This window comes from Rhinoderma darwinii, chromosome 1 (genome assembly GCF_050947455.1).
Source record: "Rhinoderma darwinii isolate aRhiDar2 chromosome 1, aRhiDar2.hap1, whole genome shotgun sequence".
Taxonomy (NCBI): Eukaryota; Metazoa; Chordata; class Amphibia; order Anura; family Rhinodermatidae; genus Rhinoderma; species Rhinoderma darwinii.
The window spans coordinates 637390945-637417847 of NC_134687.1; the positions used below are offsets into that span (position 1 = coordinate 637390945).

A 26903-nucleotide genomic window follows, 5' to 3' on the forward strand; every position below is an offset into this window, starting at 1 on the left:
GCTCCGTGTGTCAGCCCCATATGATGCGCGGCTGCGTGATTTTCGCGCAGCCGCCATCATGATGACACTCCGTTTGGATGTTTGTAAACAGAAAAGCACGTGGTGATTTTCTGTTTACATTCAGAGTTTGACAGCTGTTGCGCGAATCACGCGCGTCCCACGGAAGCGCTTCCGCGTGGAATGCGTGATTTTCACGCACCCATTGACTTCATTGGTGCGTGATGCGCGAACAACGCCGAAATATAGGACATGTCGTGCCTTTCACGCAACGGACTCACGTTGCGCAAAAATCACGCACATGTCCGCACGGCCCCATAGACTTACATAGGTCCGTACGACACGCGTGAAAAGCACGCACGTTGCACGGACGTATAACACGCTCGTGTAAATGAGCCCTAAAAGGGGTTACTAAAAATTAAAGACTTTTTTTCAAGCAACAGCGCCACTCTTATCCATGGCTGTGTCCGTTATTGCAGCTCAGTCCCATTTACATTAATGCTGCCATACCAGACACAATAATGGAAAAGTGTGGCACCGTTTCTTGCACAACCCCTTTAAGAATACAGGAAAGCCCCTGTTAACTTATGTTATAGGTCACCTGTTCCAATGTGTCCATCAACGAGATGCCATAGTTGGGGTTATGCATCAGGGGGGTGTTTTTTGGGGAAGCTGAAATAGAACATCAGCAATGTAGAAATAGGGCATGTTCTCTGGCAATGAATCCTCTGCCAGTCAGCAGGGACCAGATAATACCCCATAGACTCCTTCTAAGATGATAGAGAACTAATTACTCGTAATCTACACAATTCAGTCATAGCATTAAATCCACCTGCCTAATACTGTGCAGGTTCCGCTCGCGCCGCCATAAGAGGTCTGACGCATCAAGACAAACTCCACAAGATTTCAGCAGACGTATGTGATATCATTACAGAAAGGAGGTATGAGGGGAGAACTACAACTCCCAGCATGCACCAGCTGTTATTATAGGATATAAGAGAACTACAACTCCCAGCATGTCCAGACTGTTATTATAGGATATAAGAGAGAACTACAACTCCCAGCATGTCCAGACTGTTATTATAGGATATAAGAGAACTACAACTCCCAGCATGTCCAGACTGTTATTATAGGATATAAGAGAGAACTACAACTCCCAGCATGTCCAGACTGTTATTATAGGATATAAGAGAGAACTACAACTCCCAGCATGTCCAGACTGTTATTATAGGATATAAGAGAGAACTACAACTCCCAGCATGTCCAGGCTGTTATTATGGGGTATCAGAGGACATTACAGGGAGGAGGTATAAGAGGAGAGAACTACAACTCCAAGCATGTCCAGGCTGTTATGTGATATCAGAGGACGTTATACGGAGGAGATATAAGAGGAGAGGACTACAACTCACAGCATGTCCAGACTATTATTATTAGATATCAGAGGACATTACAGGGACGGATATAAGAAAGGACTACAGCTACATTCCCCTGGCTCCAGCTCTCACACACAATTGCTGACAACCTATAGAAGAAACAACTGAACCCATCCCTTCTCGACACAGAAGGAGTTCCACGCTCACGTCACGTGTCATCACTTCTCCACACAGCATAGGCGCACCAACCCCTCAAAGCTCCGCCCCTCATGTCACGTGATCATCATTACAGGTCCTTCATCCACCACTTTTCCCCACTTATAAGCTCCGCTCCTCCTGTCCCGGTCAGAGGTCCTTCAGCTACTACATTTTGTACTGCTGAGCTCCGATCACTCCTTCATCGATCACATGATCCTCATGTCACGTGATCATCACCACAGGTTCTTCATCCACCACTTCTATCTATTGCTGAGTTCCGCCCCTCCTGCCCCGGTCACATGGTGTTGATATCATCACAGATCCTTTATCCAATACTCCTTTCCACTGATAAGCTCCGCCCCTCCTGCTCCGGCAACATGGTGGTGACGTCATCACAGGTTCTTCAGCTATTTCCGTGTAATAGGTAGAGAGCAGCGCTGGTCGGGTGTTCTCTCTGTTATCAGTCACCCCTGTATGAGTGTGTATACAGAGAGCTGTCAATCATTGAGTGACCCCGCCCACTGGACTCGTAGCCGGGATTAACCCCTCCGGTGCCGGCCTCTTTGGGGTAAGTGGTTATTTCTGGTCTTTGTAGTGGTCGGATGTTTTGTGGGACGAGTCGTGTTTTGTAATGACATAATATTCGCTACTTACAACTTATTCACTGACTTTTATACATTTCTTGTTAATGTCGTTCACCGTGCGGTTTAAGGGAATGTTCACACGTAGCGAATACGACCCACAACACGCAAGGAAATCACCCCGAATATTCACCCCAAATGGTGGACGTATAATCCTCCCGAATATCTACTACAGAAATACAACAAGGCCGATCCTCACCTCTCCGAGCGTTACCATAGCAACACCTCCCTGCTCTTCCGGCTGTGTCCAGGTGACCCCTATAATGACATGTGACCTCTCCGGCCTGTGATTGGCTGCAGGTGTCACATGACGCCTTCTTTTTTATATACTTGTAACCTGCAGCGTTGCTGTGAACACGCGGTGGAGCCGCAGAGGATTCTGGGAACAATGGCGTTTGTTGCGGAACTTGACTTAATGGGGAAATTCTGCAACAAATGCGCCGCGAATCCGCGGTATAAATCCGATATCCTGTGTGTCTATAATCCGCACCGCAGGTTAACCCCTTAACGACCATGTCATTTTCTGTTTTTCCCTCCTCCCCTAACTTTTTACATTTTTCCATCGATAGAGCGGAGTGAGGGCTCGTTGTTTCTTTTTTGGGACGAGCTGTTGTTTTTTATCACTTTTTATTTTTTATTTAATTTGGGTTTTTTTTAGAGCTAAGGTGACCAAAAAATAGTGATTCTGTTATGTTTTTTGTGTGTTGTTTTTTTTTGCTTTTTAATGGCTTTTATTTTTGTACATGATTAAAATGTTACCTAAAAACCACGTCTTGTGAGATGTCAGCAATGTCTCCCCAGTATCCGCCATGTGTCAGGTTGTCAGGAGTCCGGTCTTCATTGTCTGGGGGGGAAATGTCCTCATTTTACTCTTCTCACCTGAGAGATATGCCATAAATGTCTGATATATGGGGGTCCCACCTAGGGATCCACGGTGCATCGAAACTTCGATACTGTGCATCCCTAAACGGTTCGATACCGCTATTTCCTGTAGTTCGATACTGAGCTGCGCAGCCGCACAGCTCATTATAGTAATACATGAATGTATGGGAGCGCGGCTGCGGCTGTGTAATTCAGCCACAGCCCCGCTCCTAAGATACGATGCGGCCAGCGCTGCACTAATGAGCGGCGGCACTGGAGACAGAACATGGCGGGTGCACTGCAAAACACCCCCATGTTCTGTCTTCAGTGCCTGAACTGCCGCTCATTAGTGCAGCGCCGGCCGGATCTCCTCATGCTGACCGCGCGCGCACTTCCTGTCAGGAGCGGGGCAATGGCTGTATTACACAGCCGCAGCCCCGCTCTATAACGGCGGAGATCAGAGAAACCGCTCATCTCCGCCGTTTTCCCCTGAATGCTGCGATCACAGCTGACTGCAGCATTCAGGAGAAAATGAGCAGGGGGGATGCCCCTGGATCGCGTCACAGGGAATTCCTGTGACGCGATCGAGGGCCATACCATATATGGGCAGACAGCCCAGGGTCTATTGACGGACCCCAGGGCTGTCTTACCATATGTCATGTGGTTAGGACATACCCAAGTATGTCCTAACAACTGCCTGTGTGCTATCCGTCCACAGGCTAATGTACTGGCACATATCTGATATATGTCAGTACATTAAAGTTTAAACAAAGTAAAAACAAAGTAATGTTAAATTTAAAAAAAAACATTAAAATAAGTCTCAATACATAAAATACACACATTCAGTAATGGAGCGGACAACAATGTTTTTGCATCATTTATGATGTGTACGCTGTAAAAAAATGAAATAAACACGGCTTTCTATCACTTATTAATGTGAGGCGCGAGGTGCGATGAATTTACCCTCCATGTTCCTCACATTAATAGTAATTAACCCCATCATGTACCTCGCACATTAACCCATTATGACTGAGAAACATGATGGGATTAATTACTATTAATGTGAGGCGCGTTCAAAATTCATCACACGTCGCGCCTCACATCAGAAAACGGAAGAATTATTTTTTATTACTGTTGGCAAAGTATCGAAATTGGAATCGAAATCGCAATACTAAACAAAGTATCGGTATCGAAGTCCAAATTCTGGTATTGTGACATCCCTAGTCCCACCTCTATGTGGAGAACGGGGGTCCCCCGACCTGCCTGGTGAGGTGATGACTACATCCAGGTGGAGAATGAATGTAGAGGTGACCACACATGTGCACGACTCTCTCCATTCACCTGTATAGGAGTTCCAGAAACAGCCGAGCACGGCCAGAGGTGGAGCCGCATCTATCAGACATTTCTGGCATATCCTGGGGAGAAATGTCCGTGTTGGTAATACCCCTTTATTCCATGTGGTGACGGCTCTGAGAAGATGTTTCTCTCAATGATCAATAAGTGAGGTTCTGTATGTCACACATGATGTTGTCCCCTGTATGATCTCCATCTTCTCCTTTCCTCATAAAGACGTCTGCAGTATCAGATCCTCCAGTTTTCTCATCTTCTCCTCCACAACGTTCCTTCTCCTGAATGACCCACCAAGGATGGACAAGGACAGGAATGAGCAGAAGAATATTAGACTTCACCTTGGAGATCATCTACCTGTTGAGCGGAGAGGTAAACTTTTCTACATTATAGAACAAGTCACACGTAGGGAAGGGACAATACATAATAGGAAGTAATAGGAAGAATCCAGTGTCCTGTATAACAGCGTCCAGACCTTCCAAGCGACGTCAAGAAGCTGAAGATCAGCCACCAATATGGTCAGTTATGAGTCATGTCACCAGTGCAGCAATAGTAATGTTGTAGAGCAATGAGAATGACAAAGAACCAGGAGGATCAGGATGACATCTATATAGAAACATAGGAGATGACGGCAGGAGGAGAGCACGTGGTCCATCTAGTAGCCCATTCGTTCTATTTTCTCAATGTCTCTTTGTAGGTGAGGTCTCCAGTATTACAGATGTGGGGTCACTAGAGCTCTATACAGCGGGGTCACAATCTCCCTCTCTCTATTGAGGGGGGGGGGATACTGTGTTCAGTTCTCTAAGTGTCTCTCTCCATACACAGGAGTACACAATAGTGATGAAGACATCGGGTGACTGTACGACTCCCATCATCCATGAGTCAGGAGGATGGAGCAGTAGTCAGAGCCCCATCACAGAGCCTCCCCCTCACTCCCGGATACATGAGAAGAAGATCTTAGAACTGATCTACAAGATGACGGAGCTGCTGACTGGAGAGGTGACACTGCTGGGAATGCTGGGAAATTCTACAGTAACAGCACTGGAGGTGTCTGGGTGATGACTGTATCATTGTGTGTGTCAGGTTCCTATAAGGTGTCAGGATGTCACTGTCTATTTCTCCATGGAGGAGTGGGAGTATCTAGAAGGACACAAGGATCTGTACGAGGAGGTCATGATGGAGGACTACCGGCCGCGCACATCACAGGGTAAGGAGAGACCGAGATATTTTGTTTGTTTATTTTTTTTGAAGTGTTAATTTCGTCATGTGCAGCATATACACATGTGACTCCTGATCTCCGATCACACGTTCCTTGCTTTGCTGCAGTGCTGCACTAGGGAATGGGCACAGATTTGTTGTAATAGTTTCCATATAACTGAATGTTGTTTCTGCAGCAGGTGCATGGATTTTAACTAACCACATTCAGATTAGTTGTACAATCACATACATTTCTGCCACCATTTCTCCATGTGTGAACACTCTCTTATATAACCAGTGACTGATCTGCGCTGCTCTTATAATCTCTCCAACATGAGGAGTGTAAAGTTCTACCATGTGGGAACAGCGGACATGACAATTGTGTGGAAAGATGTTCTGCAGGTTCAGTGTGAGATCTACTAATACTGGAGTCTTCTCTTCTGCACATGGATGAGACGTTCTGCTAGTAGACACTTAATTCTGAACTTTCCAGTTCAAAGATAAATAATAACCACTTTCCATATGTGCTACCCGTTTATATTAATGGCAGAAAGTGTCACTTTTTTTCTATGTAGATATTTAACTTGTCTCCAATATATATAGTTCGTATAATTCTTGTCCTTTACTGCATATTAACCCCTTAATGATGTCGCTGATTTTGGCCTTAAAAAACATTTAAAATAGTCGCCGTTGCCTCCTCCATTCAGTTGGACATAACTTTTATTTTTCTCAAATACACCCTCTATGACAGCACATCGGAGGTTGAATCTCCACCCCTAACAGGGACACGAACAAACAAAAGGTTAAATAGCCCCTCCAGACCTCAGTGTTTTTCCTGTGCCTGCTAGGGGCATACAAGAGGTTACTGGTCTTGTACAGATTTAACAAAAAATGTTCCTTTCTTACAGCCTGGTCTTCGGTTCAGTTACCTGTTCCCTAGCTCCAGGATAAGACCTCTGGTCTTGTGCGGCCTCTCATGCGCCTCCGGGTAATGTCGAGGCGGCTAAATAAGCAGGCTCCGGTCCTCCTGTAGCTTCTCTGCGGACTCACCTTGTTCCTCGGGTGCGTTCCACCTCTAGAACGCAAGATTTACTCCTCCAGATGGAGTGCTAGGAGTGCATGTACGTACTTCCGGTCATGCATCTGACGCACTTCAGGTCTGTAGGACTGCGCGCGTGTGCAGAGTAGAAATTTTACGACCTTCCTCCGGACAGGCAATTACAGGGGGGTGGGGGGAGTCCACCGGCACGCAGTCTTCGCGTTGGATTTAAACACCGCCAGACTACAGGAAGATCTCCATCAGGTAAGACGTTTACTATTACCATGATGACAGGAGACGAGGCTCTAACCTCTAAGATAGGTTCTGAACTATGCATGCTCCGAGCGCCAGTAAGTAATCTGGCTATGGGTTTATCTTCCCTATACATATTACGGGTCTTATTTTCCCTTCTTGTTGTATATTTTTAGGACACTCCCAGAGAGCTATCTTCTAAGTCTAAAAGGGAGAGTCCATATCGGGAATGTGCGATATGTTGCAAGAAGTTGTCGTCTACTAACAAAAAAACCTCTTTGTCAACATTGCACAGAGAAAATTATTGGGGGAGAACAGCCCTCTTTAATTGATGAAATTAGAGGTATTGTAAAGGGTAAAAAAGTTATAGAATAAGTCTAGATAAGGTATTCTATTCATACCCTGTTTTCTGAGGAACACTATTACCTCCACCGTTATCTTCGTGAATATACGGGGTGCCAAAGATATTCCAAATGGAAGGGCTCTGAACTGATAATTTAGTAACTTTTGATTTTGTATAATGGCAAATCGGAGAAATGTTTGATATTGTGTATGTACTGGGATATGGTAATAGGCGTCCTGTAGATCGATGGTTGCCAAGGAGCTGTTCTGACCTATTAGTGGGATGGATGATCTGATTGATTCCATGTTGAAACGATGATATACTATAAAGTGATTTAGTGGCTTCAGATTTATTATAATTCGATAATCCCCATTGTTTTTTTTTTACTAGGAATAGTCGAGAATAGTGACCGTCCCCTATTTCCTCTATTGGGACTGGAGAACCTACATCCATCTCTTGTAATTTCTGGATTCCCTTTATCAGGGCTTGTTGCAAAGTGCTGGAGGGGAGAGAAGTGATCAATAATTTTTATAGGCAGAAAACTCGATCCTGTAACCGTCTGAAATAGTGTTCAGGATCCATTGGTTTGTGGTGATCTGTTTCCACTGGGGAAGAAATCCTGACAGTCTGCCCCCCACAGGCTTGGCGTCATAGCCTATCCTGTTGTCTATTTTGATTGAAGAAAATATTTCTTCCTCTACCCCCTTTTGCAGAACTCCAGCATCCCGTATTTCCCTTTCCTCTATAGTCCTGACTGTAGTTATGAAAGGGACGAAAAATTGTCTTTTTCTTTGTTATTTTTGGCTCTGGCAAGGTCTTGTCGGCAGCCTTTTCTAATATTGTGTCCAAGACGGGACCAAAGACATATTCTCACTGGAAGGGTAAAGCACATAATTTTTACTTTGAGAGTGGATCCCCAATCCACATCTTAAGCCACAGAGAATGTCTGGTGGTATTTAATAAAATGCCAGCTCTGGCTGCCACTTTACTGATTCTGCTGATGCGTCCGCTAAGAATCCTGTAGCTTTCTGTAGGAGTGGTAGTGAGGCTAAGATATCTTTAGGGGTACCTCCTTTTAAATGGTCTTCTAATTGGTTGAGCCATCTATACATCGCTCTTGTCACACATGTGGTGCCAATGTTAATTTGTTGAAGGGCTGCTAAGGCTTCCCAGGTCTTTTTCAACAAACTGTCAGCTAATTTTATTCCGACAACATAACTACAGTGGCCTACTTGAATCATCAAGGAGAATCCGGAGGTTTTTCCTATCAGCCCATATGTTCAACTGGGCAAAACAACATGTAAAATCCATCTCTCCCCTCCATCTAAATGTGTCTCTAAACGTACAGGCAGACTTTCTCAGTCGGAAGGATCTCAGTCCACAAGAATGGTGCCTAAACGAAAAGATATTCTATCACATCACAGAGTTGAGGGGAAGTCCAGAAATAGATCTATTTGCGAATCAACAAAAATCCAAAGTGGAATTTTTTTCCCACTAAATCCAAGCGATTCAAGTAATCCCACCGTAGTATTATTTATTTGGTACTCTCCGATGTGCTGTCATGGAGGGTGCATTTGAGAAAATATAATTAGTACTACCGGTAATTCGGTTTCTATTAAGCCCTCCATGACAGCACCGTTATTACCCTCCCAATGTGTATATTCACTTCACCAATATGTTTATGGAATAATAGATATGTTGGCTACTATGCCATTTGGTTATTTGAAATACACTGAGGTGGGGAGGGGCTATTTAACCTTTTTAGGGGTGGAGATTTAACCTCTGATGTGCTGTCATGGAGGGTTTAATAGAAACCGAACTAATGGTAAGTACGAATTCTGTTTTTCCTGATTGTAGCCGTGTGAGGTCTTGTTTCCTGCAGGAGAATAATTAATTAATAACACAGAAATACATTGATATCCAATCACAGTAGAGGTTTACACCCCCTTAGTGACCCTGATCAACTAATAATAATTAAGGGAACCTTTCAGTAGGTTTGGAGCCACTACACCACCAGCATACCATTATACAGCCGGGGTCTAGTGTACACTACCTGCCTACATCGTACAGAGACATTTAGGGAATAGTTAACGTAAATTACAACTTGCTGAAAGGAGTTCGGGAGCATCATCGAGTTCATGCACCTGGCGCACATAAAGCTGAGGACCGTTTACTGCGCATGCACGATGGAGTAAGTTATAGCGTCCGCAACTTCATATGTCTGCTGCTTCTGGACTCTACCCGGGCACCTTTCAGTAAATTGTAACTTTTCTAACTATTCCCTATATGTCCTTGTTAGGGGTAGACCTGTTTGGAACACTATACCCCGTCTGTATAACAGCATACGTACTGACCGGTTCCCTGTAACTATATATATATATATATATATATATATATATATATATATATATACATATATATATATATACACACACACACACACACACACACACACACACACACACACACACACACACACACACAGTGGAGGTCGGGTTGGGGAATATGGAGGGGGTTCACGGGTTGAGCCTGCTCCATAAGTTCAGCGGGTCAGCTGTATGAAACAGCTGACACTTAAGTGTAAAGAGTGGGATCCCGCTCGTTTAACCCCTTAGATGCCGCGGTCAAAAGGGACCGTGGGCATCTAAACAGTCATGTCGCCTCTAGTTCCGTCTGTGCCCTTAACAACGTCTCCAAGGTTATACCAGCTGATCTTTTTCTGCCTCCCTCAGTGTCTGACTGTGTTCCCCGCTCACGGTGGCAGTGTCCCTAGTGTGCGCGTGCTCTAGCTGTCTCTTAAATGGCCTCACGTGCTAAATTAAAATGCACCCACGCAATCCCTGTTGCTCTCAGGACAACTTAAGGCACCTTCACTATCCACCTGGTGCCTTTGCAATATTGGGAAGCTAGTGTTTTGAAGCGAAGGTTCCTGTGTGCATCAGAACCTGTCTGCTATTGTTATCAGCCGGCATCCTGTTATCCATTACAAGCCTGTATCCAGTCCATTGTTGCTATCTGTTATCTGCCGATGTCCAGCTGCACGCTATCTGCCTGTATTCAGCTATTCGCTAACCACCTGTGATCAGTAATCCGCTTGAAATCCGTGAGCGAACCATCTGCCAGTGCCTATTTCTTGTCTATTTGGCCAGCATCTACTCCGCCAGGACCACTTCAAGAGGTAGCGAGCTGGTAGCCTCCCCGCAGCGAAGAACTGATCCCTGTATAAGGGTTAAAGGGTGAAGAGCGGGGAGGCTATTTGAATAATGCCCTTAGAGGTGGCCCTAAGCCAAACCGGTGGAGTAGCCCAGGGGGTACACAAACCTGTTGGTCGTAACACACAATTTGGCCCTTGTCAAAGTCTCTTAGATCCTTATGCTTGTCCATGTTTCCAACACATCAACCTTTAAAAACTGACTGTCCACTTGCTGCCTAATATCTCTCACCCCTTGTCAGGCGCCATTTTAACTAAATCATCAAAGTTCTTCACTTCACCTGTAAGTAAAACAGAGAAAAACACAAAACACTGCGCCACATGTTGCAGATTACCCGAGGCTGGATAATAAATAAAAGGAAAGGAGCAATATGCTCACCTTGTAGGGTTGTGCGGGCACCTGCACAACACCGGTAAAGGATGTAAACAAATCCACATGTAGAAGCTGCAGCCAGGGCCCAATTTACACTGGCAACATAATGTATATATTGCCACAAGGTAAAAGGGCATGCAGATCAGAGAAAAAAAAAAGGGTCACGCGCATATATGTAATCTCTGCTCTGCATACTCTTTCACCTGTCAGTTGTCTTAATGTTATGGCTGATTATTGTATAAATTTAAGAGGACAATGTGGGTCGTCTTCATTTGGAAAAAATAAAGAAAAAAATAAAAATAATATATGTGTGTGTAATCGTCCATAGAGACCTTCTGTTTCCTGTCCAGGAGGGAGGCCGTCTCTCTCATGATGCTATCATGGGCTCACGGAAAACAACAGTAAATGTAATCATATTTTTCTTTTTTTTTTCCCATTCTCCATAACCTCACCAGGGAAAGGAAACTTGGGCTTATATAAACGTTGAGCTTCCTCCAACACCACCGTGGTTTCCCATCCCTTGTGGAGAGGAAACGTGGAGTAGTTGTTTTCATTAATACAGGTATCTTGTCTGACCATGGATTCCCTACCATGACATTTAGAATTCGCTAATAAGCAGAGGTGTCATTTTTCCAGAGTGTGTCAGGGCACTTTGTTTTTTTTTGGTCGTCAGAGACTTCTTGAAAAATGCCGCCTGCGTCCGATCACTTTCAACTGTATCCGCAATTCTCAGGACGTGCCCTTTTGGTTTTGATTAAATGAACATAGAATTGACGGTGTAGAGAGAAGTGTCTGATATATAGACAGATATACAGTAGTCATGTATTCAGTAACTGTGTTTCCTACAGATGGACCCAGTAGGAGAAATCCACCAGAGAGATGTCCCAGTCCTCTGTATTCCCAGGACTGTCCAGAGGAAAATTACAATGTCCCAGAGAATCTTCAGGTAGATGGTGCCAAAGTCTCACCAAAATATAACCATAAAGGAATTGACCCCAAGATGACTTTACGGTTTTTTTCTTTGCCTGTTTTAGGGTGAACATCTGGTTGATATTAAGGGTGAAGATGGAGCAGAAGAGGAGACGGATTTACTGGCTGATCAGCAGTGTAAGGAGGGGGGAGGGCTTTATAAAGTAAAAATCTTTTTCTTTAGCGTCAACTAGATACTACTTTCATCATCTGATCATCACATGTAAACAATCTATTCTGTCACTATGTTTCCTACAGATGGTTCCAGCAGGAGAAATCCACCAGAGAGATGTCCCAGTCCTCTGTATTCTCAGGACTGTCCAGAGGAAAATCACATTGTCCAAGAGAATCATCAGGTACATGACGCTGAGCCCTATACCAGATCTATATAGGGGGGTGTGGAGCTTTTTGGTCATAGATGTTGGTGGTTTCTTATGTTGATCTGTTAGATTCTTTGCACTCTCTGCTGTATTGTACTGAATTGTTACATATGTGAAATCAGGGGGAAGATATGACTAATATTAAAGCGGAGGATGAAGAAGAAGAGCGGGTGAGGGACGATCAACCATGTAAGAGTGAAGTGGAGGAGGAAATTCCAGGAGGTGTTACCACAGGTAAGTAATAATAAATTTAGAAAGTGAATTGGGAGGTTTGTTAAGGTGAGGTTCCTCCTTAGTTCTAAATTACAGTAACACTTCAGACAATGTGTTATACATAGTGCAGGACCTGAGGGAGCTGTGACTGCACATAGAAGTTCTCTACAAGGTATTCTATGAATCCGGTCATGTACTAGGCTTCGCATCAGTATTTTTGGGGGCACCTGCTGCAATTAAGAGCTGCACTAAGGCTGGGACTATACATAGACTTTTTTTTTTGTATAGTGATAAATCGTTGTCCCTAGGAATTCATTGTGTAACTTGAAAATGTCTTAAACGCACCTGACAAGTGTGTAGAGCTGAAATGTCAGCATTTAGCAATTAAAAGATAAGCGCTAGCAAATCGCTTGACAATTTTATCGCTCACTACGAGAATAAGTCTTAGCCCCCGCCTAATGGACAGGATCTGGAAAAACTCAGGTTAACCTTGCTCTCATTGTGCTTACTGGATTAAGCGGCTTGTATAACAAGTGGAGTTATTAAACCGGATTGTGTTGCTGTGTTCCTGTGTGTGATAAATGAATAGCAAAACTGACACAATTTAAAAACCTTTTTTCTTCTCAGCTTCTCTGCTTTGCAGCTAACTAGGGGGGGGGGGGTAATTGCTCTCAGGTGATATAAATTAGCCTGCAGGACTCACTAGGAGTTCTTTTTCTTCTTCTTTTTCTTTTTCTCCTCCTCCAACACTGAGGGCGATAGACAATCTTGAGCGGAGCATGCTGCTCACTGAGCACACAGTTAGTGGGGTAGAACTGGAGGGTGAAGACATGGGTCAGCAGTAATAGGCAAGTAGCTGGGTTAATGTAGTTACGGGCAGTAGAAAAGGGTCCAAGAAAAGGGAGGCCAATCCTGTTTCTGATATTCCAAGCAAAATTGCCAAGCTGGGTGATGATGCGAGGGTGTCTGTCTCAGAAAGTGCAGCCCTAGTGGATACTGATCTCCCTAACAGCCGGAGAGAACAGCCCAGCTAGTAGTCAGTGGGATGGTAATGCATGTAAACCAAGACAATTGGTAGTTGTAGGGGATTCTATAATCGGGAAGGCGGATAGAATAATTTGTCACCAAGACCGCCTCAACCGAATGGTTTGCTGTCTCCCTGGTGCCAGGCTTCGGCATGTGGTGGAACGGGTGGATAAATTACTGGGAGGGGCTAGGGATGGTCCGTCTGTCGTGGTCCATGTGGGTACCAACGACAGAATAAATGGTAGGTGGAGGATCCTTAAGAATAATTTTAAAGAACTAGGCTACAAGCTGAAGGGAAGGACATCCAAGGTTGTATTCTCAGGAATACTGCCTGTGCCATGCGCATCACAGGAAAGACAGCGGGTGCTCAGGGAGTTAAATGCATGGCTTAAAGAGGCTCTGTCACCAGATTATCAAATCCCTATCTCCTATTGTATGTGATCGGTGCTGCAATGTAGATAACAGTAACGTTTTGTTTTTAAAAAAAACGATCATTTTTGGCTAAGTTATGAGCAATTTTATATTTATGCAAATGAGCCTTTCTAATGGACAACTGGGCGTGTTTTCTCTTATTTCCAACTGGGCGTGTATTGTGTTTTTAGCAACTGGGCGTGTTTACTTCTTTCATTGCACAATCACACTGGGCTGTGGATCATGCTGGGCTGGAACAATGAGAAGTGTAGGACACTGATTAGTCACTGATTGGTCAGCCTCATACACTCCTCTGTACAACACCCAGTTGGTAAAAAGTAAAAACACGCCCAGTTGTCGATTGAGAAACTCATTCGCATAAATCTAAACTAGCTCATAACTTGCTCAAAAATGATTGTTTTTCAAAATAAAAACCACTGCTGTTATCTACATTACAGCGCCAATCAGATTATGTAGGAGATAGGCCACTTATAATCTGGTGACAGAGCCTCTTTACTTATATAGGAGATAGGGCACTTATAATGTGGTGACAGAGCCTCTTTAAGTCTTGGTGTAGAGGAGAAGGCTTTGGGTTCCTAGAGCACTGGGCTGACTTTATTGGGGTACAAACTGTATTCTGCAGATTTTCACCTAAATGGAAGGGGCTCTGCTGTGCTGGGGGAGAGAATTCTAGTTGGGGTGGCGGAGTATTTAAACTAGGGCTGAGGAGGGAGGTCAATGTAGAAAATAAAGCGGTAGTTAGGTTAGAGAGGAGTCAGACTATATTGGTGGGGGTAGAAATAGCCTGTGGGGAGAGGACTAGACAACAGAATAAGGAGATCCTTTTATTACAAAACAGCAATGAAAAAAAAAATGCCCAAATAGTGTCAAATAATGACATTTCTGATACAAAACGTGGCAATTTGAAATGCAAGTTAAAGTGTGCGTTCGCAAATGGCAGAAGTCTAGCAAGCAAAATGGGAGAGCTAAAGGCCTTGGTACTGGAGGAACATATAGATGTAGATAGTGTTGCTGAAACATGGCCGGACTCTACACATGACTGGGCTGTAAATCTACAGGGTTTTACACTATTTCAGAAAGAAATAGGAAATTCTGTGGTGTATGTCTGTATTTGAGAAGTGATATGAAGGCGGCGGTGGTGTATGTATGTGAGAAGTGATATAGTGGGTGAAGATTGTGAGGAGGTTGAAACATTGTGGGTGGAATTACAAAGGGAGGTAAACACTGAAAAATTACTTTTGGTGTAATCTATAGACCCCCAATATAACTGGAGGAGATAAAAGGTCAAATATATAAACAAATGGAGCGGGCAGCACAGGGGGTACTGTAGTGATAAAAGGAGATTTGAATTACTGGGATATTAATTGGTGTCATATTTCGGCTTCAACTGCGAAGGGGAGAAATTTCCTCAACCTGTTGCAGGAAAGTTTTATGGGCCAGATTGTGGAAGACCCGACTAGAGGTGAAGCTCTGTTGGATCTGGTCATTTCTAATAATGCAGAGCTTGTAGGGAACGTCAATGTTCGTGAAAACCTCGGTAACAGTGATCACATTATAGTTATATTTTTCCTATACTTTAAAAAAACAAACACCGGCTGGGAGGGCAAAAACACTATATTTTAAGAAGGCCAATTTCCCCAGGATGAGGGCTGCAATTAAGGATATAGACTGGGAAGAACTAATGTCAAATAATGGGACAAATGATAAATGGGTGATCTTAAAATCCACTTAGTTTAATACATTTTGAACTGTATTTATACAATGTAACCACTTAAGGGCCGCAGTCAAAGCTGATAGGGGCTCCCTTGACACTGTAGGGGTGGTTTCACACACACCACGTTTTTGTGGCGTCTTTCCAGCGTACTGTTTTTCCCTGAAAATGCTGCGGCCAGATATTACATGGCAGTATATAGTAAAATATAAAATGCTTCTTTTGATTGTGGCGTATTTCTCGCCTAGTGGTGCATTTTTTGGGTCCATGGTGTTTTTGTTTTTTTTTCAAAATTCAGAATGCTCTGTGTTTTTATCTTTTTTACCTCTTCACATATGACTGCACCCCTGGAGAGACATCCTATCAGTTGGACAGGAAGCCTGATATTAAAAAGGACACTCCTCTCCACATAGCGCATCAGGTTTCCGGTCTTCCAGATAGGATTGTCCTGTTTGATTAAATACACTTAAACCAGATTGCAGACCCTCTAGCAGGTATTGTCTCCTAGGGGTACTCTGAATGTGTAAGCCTCTTCGGGAGTAACCTTGAGCCTGGGGCGTTTACCCCCTTCTTTCCCGGGAACCGCTTTCCTCAGCGGAGGTGGTCTTGATCCTGCCGCTGGTCGGATCTCTTCTGGAGAGAGAGAGAGTGTTCTCCGTGTCGTTCTCTGGCTCCGTAATCCCCTTCGGTGGGAGATGGAATGCCTGACTCGACGTTCGGCGGCTTCCAGTGCACGGTCGTGTCAGGGTTTCTTCCGGCGGAGGTGACATGCCTACGTCCCAGGAAGCGGTGTTCTGGCAGCCCCAACGGGGAGGAGGGGTTACAGCGGGCCCTAGCTGGAGGGCTACCCCAGCCAATTCTAGTCCTATTTAGGCCTAAAGAAAATGATGGGTCCTTCCTCCACTAGACGATCAGAATGGAAACCCCAGAAGAAGCAGTAAGGTGCGCTGATCGATAGGACGCAACAACATCTTCCAGTCTGGTACTTTGAAGATTACAGTGGGATTCTCTAACATGGTAGGACAGATTTTATTTTCTAATACTGTCCTTTTTCATGCAAGGAGTGGGCTCCCTATAGCAAAAAATTAGCAGCTTCTTATACTAAAAGATTATGTCAATCCTGTTTAGACAAAGTTATCGCTGAGGAATCCACTAGCCTTACATCTAGTATTAAAGGCATGGTGTTGCCAGAAAAACATGTTTTTTTTTTTTTTAATTAAACATTTAGTGTGTGGGTGATTAAACATTGTTCAAATTTTTTTTATTTTTTTCACGAGTCAGGAAATATTATAAATTATTTCTAATTTATAATACTACCCATTTTTGGTCACTAGATGGAGCTATTTCCCAAAATTGCAGCATTGCAACATTGGGTTAAAAGCCCTCGCTCTAGTGAGCTCTCAGCATCCCCCCCTCCTTTATCCTCGCTAGTGCCGGGATAAACGAGGGGTTTGAACGGTGTAACCTCCTACACTGTGTGTCGCCATTTTTTGAGCTAACACACAGCGTAGTAGGTTTACATACAGTAGTAAACACACACAAACACGAACATACATTGAAATCTCTTACCTGCTCCTGCCGCCGCGGCTCCCTCCGGCCCGTCCGCTCCATTTGCTGCCGCTGGTCCAAGTGCACAAATCCGGAAGCCGCGACCGGAAGTAGTAATATTACTGTCCGGCCGCGACTTCCGGTCCACAGGAAAATGGCGCCGGACGGCGCCAATTTCGAATTGGACTGTGTGGGAGCGGCGCATGCGCAGTTCCCACACAGACGCCGTACACTGAAGTCAATGGGACGGGAGCCGTTCGCAGTCCCTATGGGACTGTGGCTGCCGTATTCCATGTCTGTATGTGTCGTTAATCGACACAGACAGAAATGGAACAAAAAATGGCAGCCCCCATAGGGAAGAAAAAGTGTAAAAATAAGAAAAAGTAAAACACAAACACACAAATGAATATAAACGTTTTTAATAAAGCACTAACATCTTTAACATATAAAAAAATAATTTGTGATGACACTGTTCCTTTAAAGATCTTGTACCGGCTGAGGTTAGGAATTCCCTTAAGTCCCTAAGGTAGAATTGGGATTTACTTAGTAGCTCTTTTGGCAGGACTAATATATCTGACTCTTCAAGCGAAGATAATTATGTGTTAAAAGGAAGAGAGAGATCTAGACACTTCTGACAATTCCTCTGAAGAGGACAGGGGTGGAAAGAATATGTTCTCTGCTGAGGACGTGGATTGGATTCCAGGGTTCCCCGTTCGGTCCAGGATATTATTATGTTTGAGGGCGTAGGATCGAGGAAACAAAAAAACGTTCCTATCCATAAAAATGCGGCCAACCTTCTTAAACGCGAATGGAAGAGCCCCGACAAAGTTTGGCATCCCCATGATCCTAAAAAGGAAATATCCTTTTGAGGTTGAACTCTGCAAAGATTGGGATAATATTCCATGGCTGGACGCCCCAGTAGCCAAAATATCTAGAAAAAATACTTTACTTTACCATGTGACGATCTATGATCTATTTCTGACCCTATGGATAGGAAAGCAGATTATTTAAAAAGAACATGGGTAGCCTCTACAGGGGCCTTCAAGCCAGGTATTGCGGCTACTTGTGTGGCTAAATTCTTAAAAATTTGGATCTCACAGTCAGAGCTGCATATTAGGGACAAAAACTCCCTTTCCGATCGAAGGTTTTAGACTTCTTGGCTTATGCTTCGGTGGATTTGGTCCGCCTGTCAGCTAAATCATCGTCCCTTTCAAATTCACCCTGAAGGGCTGTCTGGTTGAAAACCTGGAAAGGCGAGCCAGGCTCAGAAGGAAAGCTTTGCTCCATTCCATGTTCTGGTAATTATTTTGTTTGGTCCTCCGTTAGATGATCTCCTAGAGAAAGCGTCAGATAAGGCTTCGTTCACATCTGCGCTAGGGTCCCGTTCCGACATTCCATCGGAGCTTTCCGTCGGAATGGGACCCTGACTGACACAAACGGAAACCAAAGGTTTCTGTTACCATCACCATTGATTTCATCATCGATAGTCTACTACGCTATTGATTCCGTCAAAACGACGGAACCCTTGCACAACTGAGACAAACTGAAATCATTGGCACTGGATACGTCATCATTGAAATCAATGGTGATGGAAACGGAAAGCCTAAGGGTTCCTTACTCGGGGTAGACCACCTGATTCCTTTCGCCCCAGGAGGTTCAATAGAAAACCAAATCAGAAGGGAAAAGATTTCAATGCCTCAAAATTTCCTAGAAAGAACTAAGGATTCCTTTTCAGGCCCCAGAACGATCCAAATAATAAAGATCACTAACCATGACACCAGAGGGAGTGGGGTGGGAGGTCCATCTATCCATTTTTTTTTCTGCAAATCACTGGATCCTGAGTGTTATAAAAACAGGATATTATTTAGAGTTCAAAACCCTTCCACTAGATCGGTTCCTTTCAACGAAGGTTCAAAAAGTCCCTGTAAAACACTTGAACTTGAATCCCCAAAAAATTATATTGTAAGAAAGGAATTCTTTGTTCCAGTTCCCAGCCTAGGAATAGGGAAGAGCTAATATTCTCCTCCTTTTTTTAGGTAAAAAAAAAAAATCAGAGGGAAAGTTCATGTTTATTATATACCTAAAACAACTAAATACCTTCCTTGACTACAAAAAATTCCGGATTGGAATGTACTCCTTCAACAGTGAATCTTCTCTTCAAGTACTGTGTAATGGCATCAATAGACATGGAAGATGCCTATTATCACATGCCATTTTGAAGTGCTCATCAAAAATACCTAAGGGCTACTTAAGGGCAAAAAAATAACTAAGGGCATCTCAAAGGCTAAAAGAGTATTCACCAAATTTAATTTCCGAGATGACTTCCTACATCAGAACAAGGGACATTCTTCCAATCCCATATTTAGACGGCTTTCTAATAGTGGCCGACCAATTGCAGATAATCCGTTCCATCTTAATAAAGTTTGGGTGGAACACAAATCTGAATAAAATCTAATTTGATGCCTTCCAGCAGGTGTATATTTTTAGGGATCCTTCTATACTTCGTTTCAGATCTTTTTCTAAGCCACATGATCTCTTTCAAAAAAGTTATGTCAGTCCTTGATTTTGGATTTTCTCCAGGCCGGGCTGGATAAAAATCTTAAAGGGAAGGTGTCACGTAATTTTTTTATATATATATATATATATGTTATTGCTTTTAGTATGTTATTAAAATACATTTTATTTATTTGTGTTTTTGTGTTTTTACTTTTTTCTTTCTTTTACTTCTCTATGGGGGCTGCCATTTTTTTTTTCATCTCTGTATGTGTCGATTAATGACACATACAGAGATGGAATATGGCACATACATCCCCATAGAGAATGCGAACGGGAGCCGTTCCATTCACTATAGTGTACGCCGTCTGTGTGGGAACAGCGCATGCGCCGCTCACACACAGTCCAAAAGAAAGGTCTTCGGCAGAGCGACATCCGGCGCCATTTTCATGTGGACCGGAAGCCGCGGCCGGACAGTAAGATGACTACTTCCGGTCGCGGCTTCCGTCCATATGTTCAGAAGCAAGGACTAGGAGCGGAGGCAGGGACAGCGGCGGCGGCAGAAGCAGGTAAGTTATGTTTTGTGTATGTGATGTGTGTGTATGTTCGTGTTATACTGTGTGATTACCACTGTATCTAATCCTACACTGTGCATTCACTCAAAAAATGGCGGCACAGTGTAGGAGGTCTGAACATTCAACCCCCTCCTTTCTCTTGGCACTAGCCAGGATAAAGGAGGGGGGATTGTTTGAGCACACTAGAGCGAGTGTGTCTTCTCCAATTTTGCAGCATAAAGCAATGAGGTTGCTTTACCACATGCCAATGCTGCAATTTTGGGAATATTTCCTGACTTTAATTTTTTTTTAAATTAGAAAAATGTGTAATCATTTATATACTAACAGTTTAACTAAAAAAAAAATATTTTTCTAGCGGCACATTCCCTCTAAATCAAACACCTTGAAAGTACAGGTCTCCACCGTTAGTTGCTTTTCTGTTTTTAGGTCAGACGAAACCCCCCCCCCCCCCCTGGGTCAGGAGGTCCTTGATAGCTGCTCCTAATTAGATCTTCAGTCCCACCGTGGGATCTAAATACTGTCCTGACTGGCATGACCGCTCAACTTTTGAGCCCCTAGACTCTGCCTATTAAACGCTTACACTCAAAATTACATTTCTACTAGCTGTTACCCCTGCACGTAGGGTGAGTGAAATCCACGCCCTCTCTGCATTCCCTCCATACGCTTTAGTTTTGGACGATAGAGTTATTAAAATCTTACCAGGGTTCCTACATAAAGTAATCTCCCCTTTCCATCAGGATCAGAAGATTATACACCCCTCCTTCTGTAAGTCTTCTAAAATGTATGTATGTATGTATTTTTTTTATTTATATATGTATGTATGTATATACATATAGATAGATAGATAGATAGATAGATAGATAGATAGATACAATGAATTAGAATATCATCAAAAAGTTAATTTAATTTATTTCGGTAATTCATTTAAAAAAAAAAAAGTGAAACTCCTATTATAAAGATTCATTACACACAGAGTGATCTATTTCCAGCATTTTTTTCTTTTAATGTTGATGATTATGGCTAACCGTTAATGAAAACCCAAAATTTAGTGTCTCAGAAAATTAGAATATTATATAAGACCAATTTCAAAAATGATTTTTAATACCAAAATGTTGGCCTACTGAAAAGTATGTAGAGTATATGCCCTCAATACTTGGTCGGGACTCCTTTTGCGTGAATTACTGCATCAATTCGGTGTGGCATGGAGGCGATCAGCCTGTGGCACTGCTGAGGTGTTATCAATGCGGTGTGGCATGGTGGCGATCAGCCTGTGGCACTGCTGAGGTGTTATGAAGCCCAGGTTGCTTTGATAACTGCCTTCCGCTCGTCTGCATTGTTGGATCTGGTGTCTCTCCTCTTTCTCTTGACAATACCCCATAGATTCTCTATGTGGTTTAGGTCAGGCGAGTTTGTTGGTCAATCATGCACAGTGATACTGTGGTTATTAAACCAGGTATTGGTACTTTTGGCAGTGTGGGCAGGTGCCAAGTCCTGCTGGAAAATGAAATCAGCATCTCCATAAAGCTTGTCAGCAGAGGGAAGCATGAAGTGCTCTAAAAGAGAATCTATGGGGTATTGTCAAGAGGAAGATGAGGTGTGTGTGTGTGTGTGTATACCGTACATATTTCTGACCATAAGACGCAGTTTTTAAACCCATAAAATGGGGTTTGAATTTGACTGCGTCTTATGGAGTGAAGGTACCTTTTTTCTGGTATTATTCAGACATTAGGAGAGTGCGGGAGGGATTATTTCAGCTTGGTATGTCTTCCGACGGGCTGTGTCATTTATCTATGACCCGTTAGCTGCTGTGCTTCTGCTGCCTGTAGTGTCGGCAGCATGTAGGCTGGAGGAGGGGTTCAGAAAGGATCATTCCCTGTTTCTTGCATGGCTGCCGGTAGTGTGATGGTTAGGGGAGGGGGTGGGGGGAGGTCAGAAGGGCTCGCTCTGCAGTAGCTGCTGAGGTCTGTGAACTTATTTTCTGACCGTCACTTCCCTGCCCCTGGCATCAGGACAACACCGTTGGAGTAGCTGGGACTGTACCACACAAAGGCAGACATGGCCTCTGCTATGTCTATAAAAATGTAATAAAAACAAACACGTTTCTCTGTTGTACCCAAGAACCATCTCAAATGGGCATGACTGTGCATAACAATAGAGCAGCCATTACAGGACAACATATTGCTGGTCTCTATTATTAACATACTGCAATCTACAAAAAAGGAGAACAAGTGTAATAAGGTACAAATACAATCTCCCCATAGGTGTGTCATTTGTAGATGTCCCCCATAATAGTGTCATATGCAGATATCCCCATAAGTGTGTCATCCACAGGTGTCCTCATCACAGTGCTGTCATGATCTGTGGGTATGTGGACCCAATGGGCCGTACCGTCGTAGCGATATAACAGCTGGCCACACAGTGTATCAAGTAAAGTATATAGTCCGAGTAAGGGTACCTGTGGTAGTTCAGACAGTAGCGATGGTTAGGCTCGGATGGGACCTTGGCAGCAGGCACCAGGCGTGGTGTAACATAGCAGACGTGATCGGTGGAACACAATACGACTCCAACTCTCTAAGGCACGGGAACAAGGCAGCATGGGATACAGGTAGCAGGCACGGGAACACTGGGAACTGAAAAACACTAAGGGACCATTTGCACAAGAACGCTCAGGCAATGAAGGTAGGGGCAGGGCCCTTCTTATAGCCCAGGGTAAGTATGGGCTAAATACTGATTTTCTTCATGTGCGCGTGCTGGCCCTTTAAGGCCGGGCACGAGTGTGTGTGTGCACCCTACGGGACACAGCAGAACGAAGCGGAAGTGAGCGCTGGCGCCTCCTGAGGAGGAGATGCGGGCCAGCACTCGCAGATCCATGGCTTTGGCCGTTGGGGGGGGTTAGTAATCCTGACAGTCCGTGGCCATGGGCGTTACAAGTGCGTTATACACACATGACCCCATAATGGTGTATGATCCACAGATTTGCCCTTAATGCTGTGTTATTGCCATATTGAAACATTGTTTGCTTACTGTATTAAAAACTTTAGTATACTATTTGGTCTGAATTATTTTTTTCTTTTATTTTCTTTTCACTAAAATTAGGGTGCGTCTTATGGTCCGGTGCGTCGTATCGTCTGAAAAATATGGGGTGTGTGTATATACATATTATATATATAATTATAAATTTTCTCATCCTTCGTTTCTCCTAAAGACTGGATATTTGGAGAGATGTGTGCTTTTTTATAATATCATGTTCTCTCTCCAATGAATGGGATGTGCTGTCATAGATTCATGAAAAAACAATTACCGGTAAGTAATCCTGGGGGGGAGGGTGTTTCCATAGGTTTTTCTTTCAGTCATGGAACTCCAGAAAAAAACATTTTACAAATGTATGAATGAAAAAAAAATGCCAGAAAGTTACACGTGTGAATAAGCCTAAAATTCATTCCGTTTTTTACAAGCCCAAACAAAATAACGCAGAAAAAAAAGAGTGTGTGATGGAGGTATAAGGGTGAATTCACACTGATTTGTGTTTAGAAATTTCTGCAACTGTTCCATTTACCTGATTGAGGCTTGCAGAAATCCGTGCACAGAAACAGCACTATTTACATGTATGTAACGGAGTGCAGGTACGTCATTGTGCAGGAAAGGGTCAAGCATCATTTCAGAATAGTCAATAAAAAAAACCCACTTACAATTTGGTGATTTCCTTTTGTACTTTGTAATTTATTTGGCTCTTCCATTACTAATCCCTAATAATAACAGCTGAGAAGAAAAATCCTCATTATAGTTCTTTATTTAATATGAGCCTGGGGACAAGAATTGAGGAACTATTAAAAAACACACAGTCACAAGGGGACATGTTGTATTCCGTGGCACAACCTTAGGCTTCAATATAAAGCAAATAGGTCTCCGCTATAATGTACTGTACACTAATCAGCCCTCCTGGAACATGAGTTCTGGTCGGTTTCCTCTTAAGGGTCTTCTAGAAGCTTTATAGTGGCGATTAAAGATGTGGCTGTTTTTGTTTGGTTTTTTTACTTCCAGATTTATGAAGATTATTAGGAAGCTTGTATTTCATATTTAATTACATACAAAGATGTTTCGGTGATGATTATCTGCAGTCAGAGGCCACTTTTCTAGGTCCACCTTTTTAGTTCTTGTACCCTCTTTCCCCTTTAGAACATCCAGACTTTTTAGTGGAATGATATAACTATGTACTGAAAACCTTTATCACAGATTCTGACTGATGACCTCACTGTCTATTCCACTACATCCTAAAGATGTTCTATAAAATTGAGATCTGGTGACTGCAGCCATAGTGATATACAGACCTCATTGTCATGTCTGTGAATTCAGCCTGAGATGTGTGCTTTGTGTCCTAACACATTATCTTGTAGACTGTGGACAAGATTAGATTGTCAATAACAATATCAAGTTAGAGCGGATCAGTCAGATATTTATGCTTCGCTGTCTTAGGACGTGATATACTTGCGACTCGAATCCAGCGAGAGGGCCTTAGCCCAATGATATTCACAAACCCTCTGCTACTGTTTGACACATTTCTCCCCATAGTATAATCTCCTATACTACGGCACATTACTGACTAAGTAACAGACCGCTGAAATCAGTGTGTCCCACAGACAGCGCAACATAAATATCTGACAGATCTCCTTTAAGCTGTTGTATTATAGTGATGCCCAATTGGTAGTGAAGGGCTAAATGTGTTGGCAGAGGACAGGCCTGATTTCCTGACATGGTTTGCGCTTCTCAAATGTTTGAATTTCATCAAGTCAAGCTTTATGTGATAAAAGTCGTGACTGGTGTAGACCATAATCCTGGACTTGATATCAATGTTTTTTTAAAGCTTTAGAAAGGCTGGAATCGCACATGGCTGTTCTTGGTTCGGCATGTTTTTTTTATCCAAAGCAAGGGTAGATTCATAAGGAATGGCTTATACTTTTCCTTCCTGCTGGATTCACTTCTGGCTTTAGCTCAAACTGCATCAAAAACTGCATGTTTGTTACCAGCCTAATAGAAATGTTATAAATTTGTCTACTTTGTGGTTTGAAAAAAAATAATCACGAAATCCATTTTTAATCCTATTAGAAAACTCCAGTAAGAACTCTGAGGGGAACTTCATATTTTCGCCAAATTATGAAGTAGAAGATGAAGATATCGGGCATCAGTCTACAGGAGGAAATATCATTACCATTAATGTACATTCAGGACTTGACAGTACAGATCCATCATATAATACTTCTAATCATGAGGAACCTTCTCCTGACCAATCACAGATTGTTACCACAAGTATAGCTCAGAAAGAGGTTAACCGGTCTCAATGTGATACACGTTTTACAAAAAGCTTGGGTCATTTTACACACCGAAGAATTCGCACAGGGAAGAAGCCATACTCCTGTTCAGAATGTGAAAAATGTTTTTCACGAAAATCAAGCCTTGTAACACATGGGAGAATTCACACAGGAGAGAAGCCATATTCATGTTCAGAATGTGGGAAGTGTTTTACCGATAAATCAAATCTTATTACGCATAAGAGAAGTCACACAGGAGAGAAACCATATTCTTGTTCAGAATGTGGGAAATGTTTTACAAATAAATCACATCTTGTAAGGCATATGATAAGTCACACAGGAAAGACTCCTTATGCATGTTCAGAATGTGGGAAATGTTTTACAGATAAATCAAATCTTGTTACACATGGGAGACGTCACACAGGAGAGAAGCCATTTTCATGTTCAGATTGTGGGACATGTTTTACACAAAAATCCGGTCTTGTTAGACATCAGAGAAGTCACACGAGGAAAAGCCTTTTAAATGCCCAGAATGTGGGAAATATTTTATTACTAAAGACAAACTTCGGGATCATCAAAGAAACCACACAGGGGAGAAGCCATTTTGATGTTCAATATGTAAAAAATGTTTTATAAGGAATTTTTATACTCATCAGAGAATTCATATAGAGAAGAAACTATATTCTTGTTTCGGATGTTGGAAATGCTATCATAGAAAAGTGTTTTTTCTTAATACATCAGGTTATTCACAGACCTTAAACAGCTAATAAAAGTTTGTTCATGTTTGAAGTGGAATTAGCCTGGATCTGCCAAACACCAAAATTTATATTTACCTGAGGTTAACTGTGACCGGGATCCATGAAGGAAAAGAAGAGCCTTGTTTACTTACAAAGCAGAAAAGCTGAACTGTCACCGTGAACCTTTCTTCTTATTACTGTATTCATGAATTCCCCTTCACTGCAGGAGAATCCATATCAATATTTGCTCTTCATTCAAACTGTATAAAAAGATGACGGTGATGGAATTCAACAAAAACCTCTAACAAATTAATTTTGCCATAATTTATTAAAAGAAAAATTCACAGATATTTTTCCACAGAAGGAAATGTCATAAGTATATTTATCACTAGCTTAAAGGCTGAAAATTATATTCCAACTCTTTAGATTTGGTACAAATGTTTAGAACATTGTTAGGGTGGATTTACATGCGACAGATTTATAGCAGAAATTTCTGCAGCTGAAAATTGTTCCATATATTTGAGTGGGGTTGTTTCTGCAGCATGCGCATGGATTCAGCAAGCTCCATTCAGATGAAGGGAACAGTCCCAGACATTTTGGTAACAAATCTGCTGTGTGTGAATATATATCCTTAGGCTCGAGACACACATGTAGTTGTTTCCTTTTCAGTTGTCTTTTTAT

At 42.8% G+C, this 26903-nt stretch overlaps 1 protein-coding gene across 1 annotated transcript; it reads left to right on the forward strand.

The window, feature by feature from the left end:
- Positions 1-1672: 1672 nt before the first annotated feature.
- LOC142664956 (uncharacterized) lies at positions 1673-26903 on the forward strand. The gene is made up of 9 exons (XM_075844477.1): positions 1673-2136; positions 4640-4789; positions 5243-5416; positions 5501-5624; positions 11681-11778; positions 11867-11939; positions 12060-12157; positions 12304-12415; positions 25283-26903. The coding sequence occupies exons 2-9, from the start codon at positions 4703-4705 to the stop codon at positions 26119-26121; spliced, it is 1605 nt and encodes a 534-aa protein (XP_075700592.1). The 5' UTR covers positions 1673-2136; positions 4640-4702; the 3' UTR covers positions 26122-26903.

Bases quoted from the DNA above. Each gene is read 5' to 3' on its own strand.
- LOC142664956 (XM_075844477.1), top strand. From the start codon at position 4,703: ATGACCCACCAAGGATGGACAAGGACAGGAATGAGCAGAAGAATATTA. The intron at 4,790-5,242 runs GTAAACTTTTCT...CTCCATACACAG, and splicing joins TCTACCTGTTGAGCGGAGAG to GAGTACACAATAGTGATGAA. The intron at 5,417-5,500 runs GTGACACTGCTG...TGTGTGTGTCAG, and splicing joins CGGAGCTGCTGACTGGAGAG to GTTCCTATAAGGTGTCAGGA.